The sequence below is a fragment of the Cornus florida genome, unplaced genomic scaffold (assembly GCF_030987335.1).
Source record: "Cornus florida cultivar Cherokee Brave unplaced genomic scaffold, ASM3098733v1 CherokeeBrave_3.0.0_Hap2_Chr05, whole genome shotgun sequence".
NCBI classification, from domain to species: domain Eukaryota; kingdom Viridiplantae; phylum Streptophyta; class Magnoliopsida; order Cornales; family Cornaceae; genus Cornus; species Cornus florida.
In genome coordinates this window covers 110,224,098-110,240,585 of record NW_026775575.1, presented here as the reverse complement: position 1 = coordinate 110,240,585, position 16,488 = coordinate 110,224,098, and the positions used below count along the sequence as shown (strand labels likewise).

General features: G+C 42.3%; 1 protein-coding gene and 1 non-coding gene across 2 annotated transcripts; one reads left to right on the top strand and one right to left on the bottom strand.

Annotated features, from left to right (window-relative positions):
• Positions 1-10,394: 10,394 nt before the first annotated feature.
• Positions 10,395-10,554, top strand: LOC132310525 (U1 spliceosomal RNA). Its single transcript, XR_009482614.1, has one exon. It is a non-coding gene; the product is annotated as a U1 spliceosomal RNA (small nuclear RNA).
• Positions 10,555-10,750: 196 nt separating this feature from the next.
• Positions 10,751-14,113, bottom strand: LOC132308532 (uncharacterized). Its single transcript, XM_059806636.1, has 3 exons — positions 13,898-14,113; positions 11,437-11,642; positions 10,751-11,271 (listed from the first exon to the last, which is right to left on the bottom strand). Exons 1-3 carry the CDS (start codon positions 13,985-13,987, stop codon positions 11,004-11,006), a joined length of 564 nt encoding a protein of 187 aa, XP_059662619.1. The 5' UTR covers positions 13,988-14,113; the 3' UTR covers positions 10,751-11,003.
• Between the last annotated feature and the right edge of the window lie 2,375 nt (positions 14,114-16,488).

Here is a 16,488-nt window from a genome sequence, read left to right as displayed (position 1 = left end):
TTCTTCAAGAGTCACTCTTCCAGCGATCTTGCAGCGTTCTTTGCTGCTTTCTACCCCAGAGGTTAGTCTTGTTCCTTTTTACTTTCAGTAGACTTCTTTTACACTTTTGGATCCTTCATTCGCTTTCACCATGGTTGTAGATCTAGATGTTCTTCGTATGAGACTTAGACTTCCTAACGACATCCAAGTTAGGGTTTGCCCTAGGGATGTTAATATTATGACCGGTGCCGGCCTTCTTCCCGGCGAGGTTTTATTTACTAACCTTCAACTAAATGTCGTTAGGTTCCCTCTGCATCCCTTTTTTAACTATGTTTTCAATAGACTGGGGATATCCCCTCTGCAGGTAAACCCAAATTTCCTTAGAATCATATCCGTTATGTTACTACTGATTCGTGACAGAGGTCTGGATCTTAACCTCATAGATCTTCTTCTTTGCTATAAGGTCAGTAAGATCCGAACTGAAGAGCCATTCTACCACCTTTACCCGATCGACAAGATGTCCATATGTACGGATACAATCAAATCTGAAAAGGGTTGGAGGGATAACATTGTGGGTGTTAGTGGGGCCTGATCTTCGCCGGCTGCCGAGGATTACCCAATCCCGAGCGCCTTTGGCGTCTGTTCTGTCTCCTTGTATAAGAAATTCAAATCTCATAAAAACGATTGTCCCTGCAAAACATGTGTTCCTCGCTTTTGTACTTTCTTATGTCGCTCCTTAGGCATACCTTGTGATGACTTGAGCTACAGTGTTTGCAGGGATATGAGTAATTACTTGAAGAAATACGTTCTGAACGATATTCCTTCTTGCTCAGACCTCCTCACTTCAGACAACATTCTAGCGCTCTCATCCCTCGGCTATACAATGAGCAGGCTTCAGATTCCTTCCTTTGGTAGGAGGAAAAATCCTCCCCCAGCCACTACTGCTGCTGGAGCAACCTCCTCTCCCGCATCAGCCTCTTCTTCAGCCACCATCTCTGACACTATCCCGAGTGTGGTGGCTATTGATCCTGTTGTTAGCACCCCTGCTACCAACCCGTGCACATCTCCACAGATCACTACTACCCCTGCTGCTGCTGGGGGTGTTCGGGACAAAGAGCGAGGCAAAAGATCTCATCCTGACGGTGGAGTCAACCTCGAGGAGGAATCTCTTACAAGGAGGACCCGAGTTTCTGGGCCGAGCGCTCTCTTGCATCGCCCAGTCAGAGCTTCTGCCCCCTCCGGGCCTGTTGCAGCTGCTGCCTCTGCTTCTGCTTCAGCTTCTGCCTCTGCTTCTACTTCTGTTTTACCACCATGGGCTCCTCGATACACCCGAACGGATGGGACGTTCGTGAAGCCGAACAAGACCATGATTAAGGATGGCCAGACCGCCATGGCGTACTATAGGAGCATGTGGACTCCAAAAGACCTTGAGGCAGCGAAGGGTCTGTCACAAAAGGATGTGTTCAGCCGCTTTCCCCAATCTGCCATAGAGGTGACTTTTATTTTCTAACTCATGAATCTTCTCATAATATTTGCTCTTGCCTTCGTCCGACCAGGCGATCGGTTTAACCAGTATTCATGCATATCTATGCAGACTTTGTTCGGTATGATGGCTATGCAGAAACAGGTGGAAATGGGGAATGCCAGGGCCCGTAAATTCTCTGATAGCCTGGATGTGGCTAATAAGGAAAACAATATTCTTGCCAACAAGAACACCGAGATATTGGCTCGGCTTGAAAAAGCTGAAAAAGAGAGAGATGCTCTGAAGAAGGAAACCGACTCTCTTCAGGATGAAAAAGATGCCCTTCAGCTTGAGAAGAGTGTCTGGTAGACTGAGCGCGATTCAGTCAGAGATGAAAAGGCAGAGCTCCAGCGCCTTCTAGCTGACGAGCAGTCTGCTCGGATAGCATTTGAGAAAAGAGTTCTGGACGAGCGCAACGCTCTGATTGACACCATTAGCAGAGTGAATGGTGGCATGTTGGTTCTTCATGCTCGGTTTTCAAGAGTTGGAGCTCTTAGATATGCTCAGGGATTCCGAGATGGTTTTTCTTACCGAGTTCCGGCTGAGGGCCAGACCAGTTCAACTCCGGATGAAATTGATAAGGATCTAGGGATTGACCTTCTGGGGGTCTATGTTGACCCAGAATCCACCGCAGCCGAGCACATATTTGATGAGTGTCAGGAGATTGCTTCCTCCAGGATCACTACAGCTCCTTCTACCGTTCAGCCTCTAATCGCTCTTCCTTCGTCAACTATGGTATCTCCCATAGTCACTGCTGATGTTGGGCCCCAGCAGAACGACTCTGTTATTCATCTCAATTCCCCACCTCGTGAGGGTGAGATGGCTAATGGGAACGAGGAGGCGAGTCAGCACAACCAGAAAGCTGACGGTACCGAGGCAGTTAGCTAGGGCTCTTCAGATCCCTCAATTTCATACTCTTTTGTAGTCATGTGATTTGAATGCTTCACTTTTTGTAACCTCGAAGCTTATTATGAATGAGACGATAAGACTTTTTGTACTATGCTCTGTTCAAACCCACTTTCAATACTTTTTCATATTGACTTTGCTGTGTGAGTGAGTGCCTGGCGCTCGGCCTGAATGCCACACGCCACTTGGCTTTTTTATTTTTAGCAAGTGTTTGACGTTCGGCTCATGGTGCCAGCTGCCACTTATCTTGCTTAAGTGCTTGGCGCTCGGCTAGAATGCTACTTGCCACTTGACTTTTTTATTTTTAGCAAGTGTTTGGCGTTCGGCTCATGGTGCCAGCTGCCACTTGTCTTACTTAAGTGCCTGGCGCTCGGCTAGGATGCCACTTGCTACTTGGCTTTTTTATTTTTAGCAAGTGTTTGGCGTTCGGCTCATGGTGCCAGCTGCCACTTGTCTTGCTTAAGTGCCTGGCGCTTGGCTATTTTATTTTTAGCAAGTGTTTGGCGTTCGGCTCATGGTGCCAGCTGCCACTTGTCTTGCTTAAGTGCCTGGCGCTCGGTTAGAATGCCACTTGCCACTTGGCTTTTTTTATTTTTAGCAAGTGTTTGGCGTTCGGCTCATTGTGCCAGCTGCCACTTATCTTGCTTAAGTGCCTGGCGCTCGGCTAGAATGCCACTTGCCACTTGGGTTTTTTATTTTTAGCAAGTGTTTGGCGTTCGGCTCATTGTGCCAGCTGCCACTTATCTTGCTTAAGTGCCTGGCGCTCGGCTAGAATGCCACTTGCCACTTGGCTTTTTTATTTTTAGCAAGTGTTCGGCGTTCGGCTCATGGTGCCAGCTGCCACTTGTCTTGCTTAAGTGCCTGGCGCTCGGCTAGAATGCCACTTGCAACTTGGCTTTTTTTATTTTTAGCAAGTGTTTGGCGTTCGGCTCATTGTGTCAGCTGCCACTTATCTTGCTTAAGTGCCTGACGCTCGGCTAGAATACCACTTGCCACTTGGCTTTTTTATTTTTTCATTTTTTCATCCATTTTTTTTTTTTTAACCCCTTAAAAAGGAAAGCTATTTTTATAAATCTCAGGAATTTGCACGTTCATACGTATTTGATTGAAAACAAACAGCATCCGATAAAACTGAAACTTAGCTTTTATTGATAGTACCTCTTCAGAGACGTAGCATTCCAGGGCTTGTTGACCAACCTTCCTACCATGGTTTCTAATGTATATGCCCCCTTCCCTATGACTTCTGCAATTCTGTATGGGCCTTCCCAGGGTGGCATCATTTTTTTGACTATTCCCACATTTCTTTTCAGAACCAGATCGCCAGGGGCAAAATCTCTGTGTTTCACTCTTTTATTGTGACTATTCGCCAATACTTGCTGGTATGATGCAAGCCTTATTGCTGCAACGTCCCTCTTTTCGTCTATTATATCGAGGTTCAATCTTAACATTCTGTCGTTCTGACTTTGACTCCATGTTAAGCTTCTGATAGTTGGGACCAGGTGCTCAACCGGTATAACTGCCTCGGTACCATACGTCATTGCAAACGGGCTCTCCCCAGTCGGCCGCCTTGGGGTGGTTCTGTAAGCCCATAGGACGTTCGGGAGTTCATCCAACCACTTCCCTTTATGGTCCTCCAGCTTCTTCTTAATGCAGGCGAAAATTGTTCTGTTTGTAATTTCTGCTTATCCATTGGCCTGGGGATGACTTACTGCAGCCAACTTTTGATTAATTCCATACTCCTCCAACAACTCTCTTACTTGCTTACTGTCGAGGTTCGTGCCATTATCCATGACTATTGACCTTGGAACGCCGAAACGGCAGATAATATGGCTCCAGATAAATCGTCTCACATGAGTCTGAGTCACGCTCGGATATGGTTCTGCTTCCACCCACTTAGTAAAGTAATCCGTGGCCAGTAGCACATACTTGTTCTGAGCTCTCGCAGTTGGTAGAGGACCGACCACATCCATCCCCTATTGCGCGAAAGGCCATGGTGAGGCCATTACGTGCAATTCCTCAGGTGGTTGGTGGATCAATGGTCCATACCGTTGGCATTTATCGCACCTTCGAGAGAACTCCTCCGCATCTCTTGATATGTTCGGCCAGAAATACCCTTGTGTCATTGCTTTGTGCGCTAACGATCTTCCCCCAGAATGATTTCCACATACGCTTTCATGAATAGCTCGCAACACCTGCCGAGCCTCTGTGGGGGTGACACACTTCAAGTATGGCCCAGAGTAGGATCTTCTGTACAGCTGGTTATGCACTATGGCGTACTTTGCAGCATTCTTTTTTATTTTCCTAGCTTCATCCCTTTGCATAAGCAGAACGCCATCTCGAATATAAGTGATGATGGGGTCAATCCAACTCGGTTCATACGGTATGACATTGACTTGCCAAGGTTCAGAGTCTAAAGGTTCTTCAAAAATAGATGGCTGGGACAATATTCCTATTGGAATCACCCTCGACAATGTCTCGCCAGAGCTCGAAGCACTACATGCTAACAGATCTGCATCTGCGTTATGTTCTCTCGGTAACTGTATGAATTCAATCTTTGCAAAGTCCTTGGTTTTATGCAGAACGGCAGAACGATATGCCTCCATCGTGTCATCCTTGGTCGCGTACTCACCATTTACCTGCCGAACAATCAACTGTGAGTCACTATAAACAGTTAAACTTCTGACCTGTAGCTCTCTGGCCAACTTTAACCCATTCAGCAACGCCTCGTATTCCGCTTCATTATTGGTGGCTCGGAACTCAAGTCTGAGTGCTTGAGTCAAAGAAGTACCCTCTGGGGTTTGCAGTTTAACCCCAATTCCTGCCCCCATCTGATTAGAGGAGCCATCCACATAAAGTTTCCAAGAGCCGCATCTAAGGTCTTCTTCCGTATCCTCAGAGTCACATTCTAGCAGGAAATCGGCTACCGCTTGTACTTTGACAGCCGTTCTCGGCTCATACGTTATGTCAAATGAGCTTAACTCTATGGCCCATTTTGTCATTCTGCCCGAGAGTTCTGGCTTGTGCATAAGCACTCTGATTGGAAAAGTTGTTAGGACAGCTATAGGGTGGGATTCGAAATAATGCCTCAACTTTCTTTTTGCGTTTACGAGTGAAAGTATCACCCGTTCGGCCTTCGAGTACCTTCGTTCTGCTTCGGTCATTGTCTTACTGACATAAAACACCGGGTGTTGCACCCCTTCCTTGCAACGAATCAGAACGGCACTTGTCGTAACATTAGATACTCCGAGATATAGATATAATTTCTCTTCTGGATCTGGGGCTGACAGGACTGGTGGATTCTGCATATATTCCTTCAAATGGGTTAATGCTTGTCGTTGTTCATCCCCCCAGAGCTGTCTTCCATGACTCCGGATCGTGTCAAAGAACGGCTTGTAGCGGTCTGACAACTTAGAAATGAATCGACTTAATGCAGCTATTCGTCCTGTGAGGGCTTGCACTTCTTTGATCGTCTTTGGCTCGGCATTCTTAATCAAAGCCTCTGCTTGAGCAGGGCTAGCTTCGATGCCTCTGCGATTGACCACGTGTCCCAAAAATTGACCGGATCTCACACCGAACGAGCACTTGGTTGGATTGAGCCTAATCCCATATCGCCTCAGCACATCAAATACATCTTGCAGATGTTTCAGATGATCATCCTTCTTCCTACTCTTTACCACCATATCATCAATATAGGCTTCCACAATCTTTCCTATTTGATCCTTGAAAATTTTGCTAACAAGCCTTTGATAAGTTGCTCTCGCGTTTTTCAGTCCGAAATGCATAACTTTGTAATAGTATGTCCCTCGCTCGGTAACAAAAGAAGTTTTTTCTTCATCTGCCGGGTCCATAGGGATCTGATTATAACCTGAATAAGCGTCCAGAAAGGTTAAACGCTCATACCCGGTGGTGGCATCCACCATTTGATCTTAGGCAGTGGGAAGCTATCCTTCGGACAGGCTTTGTTCAAATTGGTGAAATCAATGCATACTCGCCATTTCCCATTCTTCTTCTACATGACAACGACGTTGGACAACCAATCAGGATAGTGCACTTCTCTGATGAATCCCGCATCGAGCAACCCATCAACCTCCTCGGCTATGATCTGGTTATGTTCTGGAGCAAACCTTCGTTGCTTCTGCTTTACTGGTTTGAAATTGGGATTGACATTCAAGGAATGACAGGATACGGAGGGATTAATTCCAGGCATGTCTAGGTGACTCCATGCAAATACATCGGCATTGTGAGACAAGAAGTCAATTAGCTCCTGCTGCTCTTCCCTGGTCAGTCTTACTCCTACTCTGGTAGTTTGCTTTAGCTTGGACTGATCGATCTGCACATCCAGAAGGGGCTCTTCGGTCAAGTCAACTGGCTCCTCCACCCTATTCTGCTTGGGTGGAGGTTCCTGTAATTGCTATCTTGGGCTCGCCGAACGGATGTGCGCCTTCCCTTTCCCAGCATATTTTAGTGTGACGGAATAACACTCTTTGGCTGCAACCTGATCCCCATGAATGTCTATCACCTTATTTCCATCGGGTCCGAGGCACCTCATGACCTGATGCAGAGTTGAGGGCACACCTTGGACTCTGTGAATCCATCCTCTTCCCATCAGGAGATTGTACGAGGGGTAAATCTTCACAACCATAAAAGTTTCAATAAGAGCTCGTTCTGCAGCTTGAACTTCTACTTCCACCATACCGATGGGCTCCACCCTCTTACCATCAAATCCTAACAGGGGATTTCCAGTGAGCTTGAGCCTCTCTGGCTTAATCTCGAGCCGATCAAATATGTCCCTTGGCATGACATTCGCACTACTTCCGGGATCGATCAGAACTCTGCGCACCAGGCAGTTCGCCACTGTCAAGCTGACTACCAACGGATCTTCATGGGGGATTTGAACACGCAGCAGGTCTGTCCTGTCGAACTTTATCTGTATCGATGTGATTTGTTAGTGCAGAGTATTCACACTGCTGACCCTTTTCTTCATCTGCGCCTGCCGTAGGCGCGTTCGGAGTAGCTCATCCGAGTCTTCGCTAGGCTCGGGTCGACCGTAAATAGCATTGATTATACGAACTGGCTGTGAATTGTGGGAGCTTTGCTTCTGACTTCTTTTTACTTGCTCCATCCGTCGGTTCTGCTCTATCGCCGAGCCTTGGACATAACTCGCGAACTCCCCTCTAGCTATCAACATCTCCACTTGCCTTCTCAAATTCCTGCATTCGTTAGTCTGATGACTGAAATCGGAATGGAAATCACAATGTTTAGTTTGATCCCTCTATTCGAGGGGTTGCCTAATTGGCAGTGGTGGATGAAACTTATCTTTGTTCTCCTGATATAGCCTCGCCAGAGTGACCTTCAACGGAGTGATTAGCTCTTCCTCCCTGGACCTCTTTTCTGCCTTCCAGGAGGTCTGATGTTGTGGCTGAGCCTGCTTCTGCCTGATCTTTGCCTTGGACTTTTCCTCGGTCGACACGACCAATTCTGTCCGAGCATTGGCTGCCTCCTCTTCTTCCAGGCGCACAAAGCCATCGACTCTTTCATTGAGTTCATCCATAGTCGTCGGCGTGTTCACTACCAGACTGGTATGGAACGGAGTGCCACGTGTCATGGCCAACTTGAAGGCTTGAACCGCTGTAGAAGGGTGGCATTCAATCACCATACTCTTAGTGAGGTTAAACCTGGTGAGAAAAGCCTGGAGACGTTTATCTTTGTGCTGTTTCATTGTGAATAGGCTTGAGATGTCCTTCGGCGGACGCTTGTTCCCATAGTACTGGCTTATGAACCGATCGCACAGGTTCCGGAAGCTATCAATCGAGCCCCTAGGCAAGTTTTTGAACCAGCTAAGCGCCGGTCCGGCTAGACTTGTAGGGAAACATTTGCACATTAAACAGTCGTTCTCCGTATTCAGAGCCATCTTCAACTGGATATGGTACACATGATCGATCGGATCGGTTGTTCCGTCAAACAGAATAAAGACTGGCATGGCAAACTTCCTTGGATGCGGAGCATTCAGGATCTCATCAGTAAATGGTGAATCAACTGTCCGAGCCGCGGATCGGAGTGCTTCATTCTCTCTCTGGAGCCCAGCGGTAGCTCTATGAGCTACAGATCTGCTCTCCGAACCGCGATGAATGAGTGTAGCCATAGAGAGCCGGTAAGACGGATCGAATGACCGTTCCTCAATGAGCTTTCTTTGCCAAGGCGATATAACTTAGCGGCGATCAACCTCTATCACTTCCTCTCGATTGAACCTTTCCTGATGCGGATCGAAGGTCATGGCTTCGTTCTGTCTGATCTGCTCATGTCGCGGATCAACGTGAGTCGATCCTTCGTGATCCTCAACTCGACGAACATTTGGTGGCAAATCGTCCATCCTCCTTTCATCACGGTGGAGAGCTGACTGATTGTTCTCGTCCTGCTCGCCTTGATGTGCGATATTAGATTGAATACCTCCTTCACCGGCCGGAAGTGGACGCGGAACCGCCGGCATTTGCTGATGCTGCATTCCAGCTTTCAATTCTGCATTCTCTCTTTTGAGAGCTTCGATCAAGTTCATCAACTCCTCAAGCTTCGTTTGCTGGACAGCCTCCATCGGATTGGAGCTTTCACCTATCATTATTCCTGAACGGAGTAAAGGCATTAATCTCAAGTTCTTGAGTAGATCTGAGCTTCGTGAGCGCGAATTTTTCAGATCTGGACTCGAATTCTCCGAGTTATGCTTACGGTTGACGAGATCTGAATTCTCCGAATTCTAAATCCGTCAGATCCGGCCGCAATCGAACAACTCGTTGTTGCGTAGATCTGAAGCCACTTCCGTCAAAGCAACAGAACTAAAATTCCTCCAGAATAGGTCACAATCTCTCAGATCTGGATCCAACTCCCAAAGATCGAGTTTCGTCTTCACGAATTGGTCTGAATCCACGCTATATTGATCAATGATCAATTAATCTTCAACGATTCCCACAGACGGCGCCAATTGAAGATGCAAGGAATTCATTTCCATTTTCTCTCTCTAGAATTCTTACACTTCAACAGAATGAATCTCTCTCCCCATTACTTCTCATATTTATGGGTATTTACAAACATTAATGGGTTGCTAGATCTGGGCCCGTTCCTCTGTGGGCTTTGGTCATCTTCGATGGGCTATTCGCGTTCGGCCCATATGGCAGTATTTCTTTATGGGCTGGACCCAACTGCTCGGACCGAATGCCATGTTCGTGGGTTATATCCGGCCTATATCACTTCTGGCCTCTTCAGTGTAACAATAGTTCCAACAAAAAGCTAAATTAGTTCAATTTTAGCAAGTAGAGAGAGTCAGCACATCCTCGGCTAAATTAGATCAATACTCGCAAATCCGGATTGCTGGGAAGTCTGCAAATCGTCATATTTTCCATTTCTAAGAACACTTCCTTTGTAAGCCAAAGGAAAATTTAGTATGGGCATTGGTAGAGCGCCCAACTCTTACAAAGAGCCACTAATAGAAGATTTAGTTGTGAACTTACGAGTTCTTTACTTTCTCCCATAGAAAGAATCCTCAATATACACTAACATCAAAATTATTATATCATACTGATTTTTTTCTATAAAGTAACCATGTGTATTTAAGTTGTAGAAAGGAGACGCTGAAATTAATGGATTCAAATGGTTTCATGTGTTTCAACTGTTGACTTATTTCTCAAATTGTTCAGGGCCTTCAAAATCACCTAATCCCGAGTATGGCAAATCCAGGAAAAGTTATGGATTTTATTTTTTCTTTCGAACACGAAGAAGAGGAGATTATCTAGTTTAAAAGAAACCACATGCTTGGACAACAACCAACCAATCCTCCTTGGAACTTTTTGTTTCCACGCTGATGATTACACAACTCCTCTTTGAATCTCAGGAAGGTTAGGGTGTAGTTGTACAAATGTTTCTGTCCCACGTTGAAAAGAAGACCGAGTGAATTAGGTGAGAGAGGGTTATAAAAGGCATTGAAAGCCTTAATGGGAACTTACTTACCTGGATGGGGTCCATGGGCGATCAAAAAGGCCCATGGCCTAGGTTGGCGACCTCTTTTGCACTTTGGAGGGGTACCCGCTTAAGGCCTGCCTAAGTGGTGGAGTTTACGTCATAATCTGTGATAATGGGGCTAGCATTCGCGCAGCCCCTTCCCATCTGAGCACAAGTTTATTCATAATTTGGATAATTTGGATTATTCAGGTTTTTGGGTCTTTGGAAAAAAAATTTCAATCAATTTCATGAACGGTTGTTGACTGGTAATTTTGACCAATTTAGTTCTAATGATTCCATACATTGTAAAGAAACACAAACACCAGCCTCCTCCTCCTATTATCGATAAACCATACATTGTAAAGAAACACAAACAACAGCCTCCCTATTATTGATATTCATAAACACCATACAACGAAAAAAATTCATAGTAGCATGAACACATCAAAATTTATGGACATGTAATTGAATACAAGCTGTCTCAAACTAGAATGAACTCCTAAAACGTGAAATCTGATGCAAACAGGCAATGAAGCAATCGAATTGATGTAGAGAGTCCAGGCAGTAACAGAATATGACAATGTGATAGTCATGGCCACCTAAACTATGCTCATTTGTAGGTTCCCACCATGCCCACGCCAGCTTCTCCGGCTCCGCCATATGGTTGGAAGCTTCCCCTGGCCTTTGAGTAGCAAATGTAGTAGAACTCTGAGACTATGAGAGTGAAGAATACGAATGATGCCCCCGCTGCAAACACTCCCTTTCTCACAGTCTCGCAAGAGGGTGGTTCTTCATTGAATATGGTCCTATACTTGGTGTGGTAGGCATTCCTCACAGAACCGGCAAGCAAGCACACTTCGGCAATGAAGAAAGTCACCCTGAAATTCAAAATTGCAAATTTGAATATAGTGTAAATAACACGTCATTCGATTATGGGTGTGGTAATTTCAATCATGGAGTGTGATATTCAATTTTTTTAATCTTTCGAGTTCTATTTATGACAATACACACAATATAATGGAACTCATAGTATGAGAATGTACCAGCAGATTATGAAAAGAAGGATTGCACAAGCCCTTGAACCTCCAGGGTTCAAAGGCTTCCCACAGCAGAAGCATCGACTTGCCGCCATTATAAGGACTTGACTAGCCATGAGGAACAAAAATGCACCAACACCATAACCAGTCGAGATGTCTGAGTCATAGACGCAATAGTTATAATCCTTTTCATTGTCTTGCTTAACCGTGGCCTGTACATGAAGACATTATTCAGTACTTTATAAGGAACACAGGATTATAATATATAATGTGTGGACAATATTGCATCCACGACCATGCAGCCCTAGTGTTTGAACAGGTGCTGCAAGTTAAAGTCGCATTATTTTGTTCCTTTGCATACCAATGGATTCTAAAATGGATTCTGCAGACAAACAATAGCAATTCTGAAGACAAGATTCTGCAATTTTACAGAGAAGGAATTCAAAATAAAAACCAATTCCATGCATCCAAACACAAGTTACACAACCTTTCTACTGGGAGAACTACTCCCTCTCATTTTCTCCTCCAAATTGACATCCTCAAAAGAAACATTGAAACCTCATGCTATGCTTGGTTACTAAAAATAGATAAAATAAGACAATGGCCCATGGGGGATTACATTTGGATCTTAAATAATCAGTCATTTAGGATATAAGAACACGTTGAAGCTCAAAAAAATTATTTGGCTTATTAAAGGGGAGTCTTCCATTTGAATTGCATCAAACATTAACTCCAAAATTTCATTTTCTTTCCTTCTCAAATTTCTCAGCAACCAATCAGAGGATAAGCTCCAAAGTGAAAAATTTCTCTACAAATTAAGAATCTTGAATCAAAACCAATACCACGCATCAAACACAACCTCCATACTGGGAAAGCTTACTCTTCTCTCTTCCAAATCAGTTTGAGAAATTTAAAATAAAATTAAAATCTCATGCTCTGTTTGGTTGCTTAAAATAGGTAAGATAAGATAAGATAAGGCAACGGATTATATTCGGATCTTAAATAATCAGTTTAGCATACAAGAACACATTGAAGCCTAATGAAACTATTTGGCTTAGTAAAGGGGAGTTTTTCATTTGTATGGCATTCAACATAAAAACCAACATTTTATTTTCTTTCCTTTCAATTTCTTCATAAACAAATCCGAGAATAAAGTTCCAAATCAAAGTATTTGTTCTAAGAAAGTGTACCTCTGGATTGTGTCATATACCATTGTTAGTAAAATAGAAATATAGAGCTTCATTGCCTGCTAAAGAAGTCTATAAATATTACTGCCGGCCATATAGATCTCTGGAGAAGTTCTGAGTATAATATGATGAATTAAAGCAAATTCCCATTCCTTCTCTGGATCTTACCAATTTTGTGGCAATTAACCACTAAATTCTTTGAGAACTAGGTAATTTACCAACAATACTCCAAAGGAAAACTCTTTTCAAAAAGAAAAACTTAGCCAACTAAACAATGCCAATAAAAAGTTACCAATGGACATTGAGGAGATGGCATCATGTGGACTCCACATGAATAAATCTACTGGTCTTTCCGCATTGTTTAGTTGGTTAAAACTTTTAGCTTGAAGACCATTGCTCCACTTCAAATTATTATTCTATGTTGGTAATCATATCCATCAACAGGTTTCTTCAGTAAGTGTGTATTTTGTGTGGCGCTTACCACAAATAAAGATTAGTTCTTTGATACATTGTAAGATATGTATAATTTGTCTTACTGGAAGAGTATAGTAATAGATCCAATACTTCCATGACAAACAAGCAAATTTTTTAGGCTTATTCTTTGATTGGTTGCCAGGAAAGCTGAAGAAAAAGGAGAAAAAATTGAAAATTATGTTCCATATTATGGTGGACTACAAACATAATTAAGCTCAAGTGAGCGGATAGTTTTGCTCCCTTATGATCAATTAGATAAAAATGTTTGTAATTCTCAAATTTTCACTTTCTTCCCTACAGATTCCCAGGAACCAAACAGAGCATTATGTTTCGGTAAGACAAACAGTTCGATCTGAAGCAGCTAGTCTCAATGATTTCCTCTATACTAGATCAATCCTTACTAAAATTGATACTTCTATCCAATACTGACCTATCACCTATATATATCAATCAGAAACAGACAAAATTTGTGGATATGTGTGGCTATAAATACACACATATTAGTGAAAGAAGTTATGTTCAATTAGATAAAAATGTTAGTAATTCTCAAAATTTCATTTTCTTCCCTACAGATTCCCAAGAACCAAACAGAGCATTATGTTTCCGGTAAGAAAAAAAGGATCGATCTCAAGCAGCAAATTTCAACGATTCCCTCTATACTAGACCAATCCTTACTAAAATTGATACTTCTATCCAATAATGACTTATATACATCAATCAGAAACACATTCTGTGTATATGCGAGGAGATAAATAAACACAAATTAGTTAACAGTTGAGAGGGAAGGGATGAGAAAGAATACTCACAGTGCTTCTTCTCTGCTCGGCGGCAACAGCTAAGCCAAAAGCAATGAGATCAAAGACGAAGATTATACTCAGCAACAGTTTCGAAGCCATTGGAATGAAGTTTCACACAGATCTAGATCTCAGTGATTCTCTGCTCTCTCTCTAGCTCCAGTTTCTCTCTCTACATATACAGAAACTCTCGAGTATTCAGGAAGCGGACGAACTTAATGATAAAAGTTAGTGAGAGAGAGAGTTACCAACGACGATTAAGATGCTTCAACCGTTGGAGACAGCACAACTACCGAATTATTACAAAAAAGCCCCGTAAAATAATTTTATAACCAAAAAGTCCATGTATCATATTTGAAGCATAGTGTACCAGCAAACAAAGCGGGATTGTTCTGATTTTAGGAGGGTTACGTTATTGTGTATTTTCGTTGCGGAAGGTAACTACTTCTGGCGGGTATTGGTGTTGGTAAAGTAGTTGTCGGTGGCGTAATTTGTGTGCGAACACCTACTTTCAACTGTTAAAAGTAACAGATCGGAAGGTTGATCCCACGGTGCCTAGCGATGCGTGGAAGGGCCGAATGAAAACGACAGCTAACCTAGCGTTCCTTGTTTGTTTAGAATATTTAAAATACATATTTATATATATGAGCTGTACTACGGTGACCTGTTATTACTGTCGCTATTGTCCCACGTATGGTGATTGGTTAGGGTCGTCGTTTGTCTAATCTATTTGGATGAAACCATTAAAATCTTTGAAATCGAAATTGAGATTAATTAATTTAAATCCTAGATTAATCTTTCTTATTCCAATTTTAGGGCATTAATTAAATGTCACCAACATATTGTATATGTTATGGTGGACATAAACGAAATTTTATTTCAAAGGGGCACAATACACTTGTTGAAAAAAAAAAAACAATAAATATGACAAATATATATATATTTTTAAAATCAAAAGACAAAAAGAAAAAAAAGAGTTGTAAAATAATATGTTATAGTGACAAATAATTTTTTTTCTTAGTTGGTACCTGACCTCCCTTTGGAAGAGAAAAGGCTGATACCGCTAGGCCATTAGCCCATTGATAATATAGTGAAAAATATAAGAATCAAAATATTATTATTTTAATTAAATACAATCACAAATCTCATCGATAAAAAGAAATAATTAGAAAAAATACATAATTATACATAAGTGAAAAAATAATTTTTTTTGAAAAAGAAAACAAAAATTAAAAAGAAAAAATATATGGTGTACTTGAAGAAGGGGGATATATGTAACTTTTTTTTTTTTTTTTTAAAAGAAAATTAGTAGAATTTAGGAGATATATTATTTAAAATTACCATATAAATCTATGTATATAACAAAAATATGTACTTAGATGGAACGAGTGTGTGTAAATCAGCAAGGACCACCCTTAACTAACGGTGGACGCAAATGGGACCATGGGAGGGACGGTCTTTCCCACCCCGGAAAGGGTAGGACGTGATGGGTAAATGTAAAGGTTGTTGAAATTGAAATTAGTGGAGTGAAGCTGAGTTAAATGATAAATTTGAAATTACCAATTTGCATCTTGATAAATAAGAAAGAAAGTTGATATAAATTTCGGTTGGTTGTTGTTATCTGGTAATTAATAAAATAATTAATTGAAGAATACTATTCTTATCAATTTGTTAAACAATACTTATTTAATTTTCCGTTTGGCTGGAGGATTGGGAATTGAATAACAATGAGAGGAAAATGAATGAATAAGACATTCCTTACGAAAGGAAGATGTCTCATTTATTTTATATCTAGTTTGATAGAATTAGGGATGTCAATTTTTACCGCCCCGTCCCGCCCCGTTAATAACGGATATGCGAACACTTTTTATACCGTTGGGGCGGATATGGATACAAATTTTGTATCCGTCGAGAGTCACGGGGCGGGTAAGGGTTCAATATACATATCCTAAGGGCCCCACCCCGCCCCGCCCCGCCCCGCCCCGCATATAACTATATTTAATATATATATATATATATATATATATATATATATATATATTAATAAGTTATTTTAGTGGCTTACCCAATTACCCATCTCTTATAATCCTAATTTGGGATGTGAACTTGGTATTAAATTTGCTTTTATTTTGGTTATGGTGGAAGTTAGAGCTTAGAACTTCTTGTGATTTGGTTGTATTAAACTTTTATTTTTGTTTATTATGTTTTCTGAATTATGTTATGTGCATGTTATTTTTTTATTTTTGTTGGGATACATAATTTATTTATGTTGTGCCATTCCTAGGCTTTGCATATTTAAATAGCAGGAGTTTAAGTTCGAAAAAGTGGGAGAAAAAAATTTGTTAGCGGGGCGGGCACGAGGGCACAGTATTTCTTAACGGGGTGGGGCTGGACATGAAAATCTAACCCGTCGCGGGTCTCGGGGCGGGTATGGACTTGCCAAAAAGTAAAAGGGGCGGGGCGGGATTTAGGGAAACCCGCTCCAAACCCGCCCCGTTGCCATCCCTAGATAGAATCGATAATAGAACAATACTTTGGTCCTGGACAAACGTCATTCTCAGGTGTCCACTAAAATATAAACACTTGTCTAAATTTTAGGAAAT

Excerpts from the sequence above, each read along its gene's own strand:
- LOC132308532 (XM_059806636.1), bottom strand. The coding sequence starts at position 13,987 with ATGGCTTCGAAACTGTTGCTGAGTATAATCTTCGTCTTTGATCTCATT. Across the intron at positions 11,643-13,897 it reads CCGAGCAGAGAAGAAGCACT|GCCACGGTTAAGCAAGACAA; the intron begins GTGAGTATTCTT and ends CTTCATGTACAG. Across the intron at positions 11,272-11,436 it reads CTTCTTTTCATAATCTGCTG|GGTGACTTTCTTCATTGCCG; the intron begins GTACATTCTCAT and ends TTTGAATTTCAG.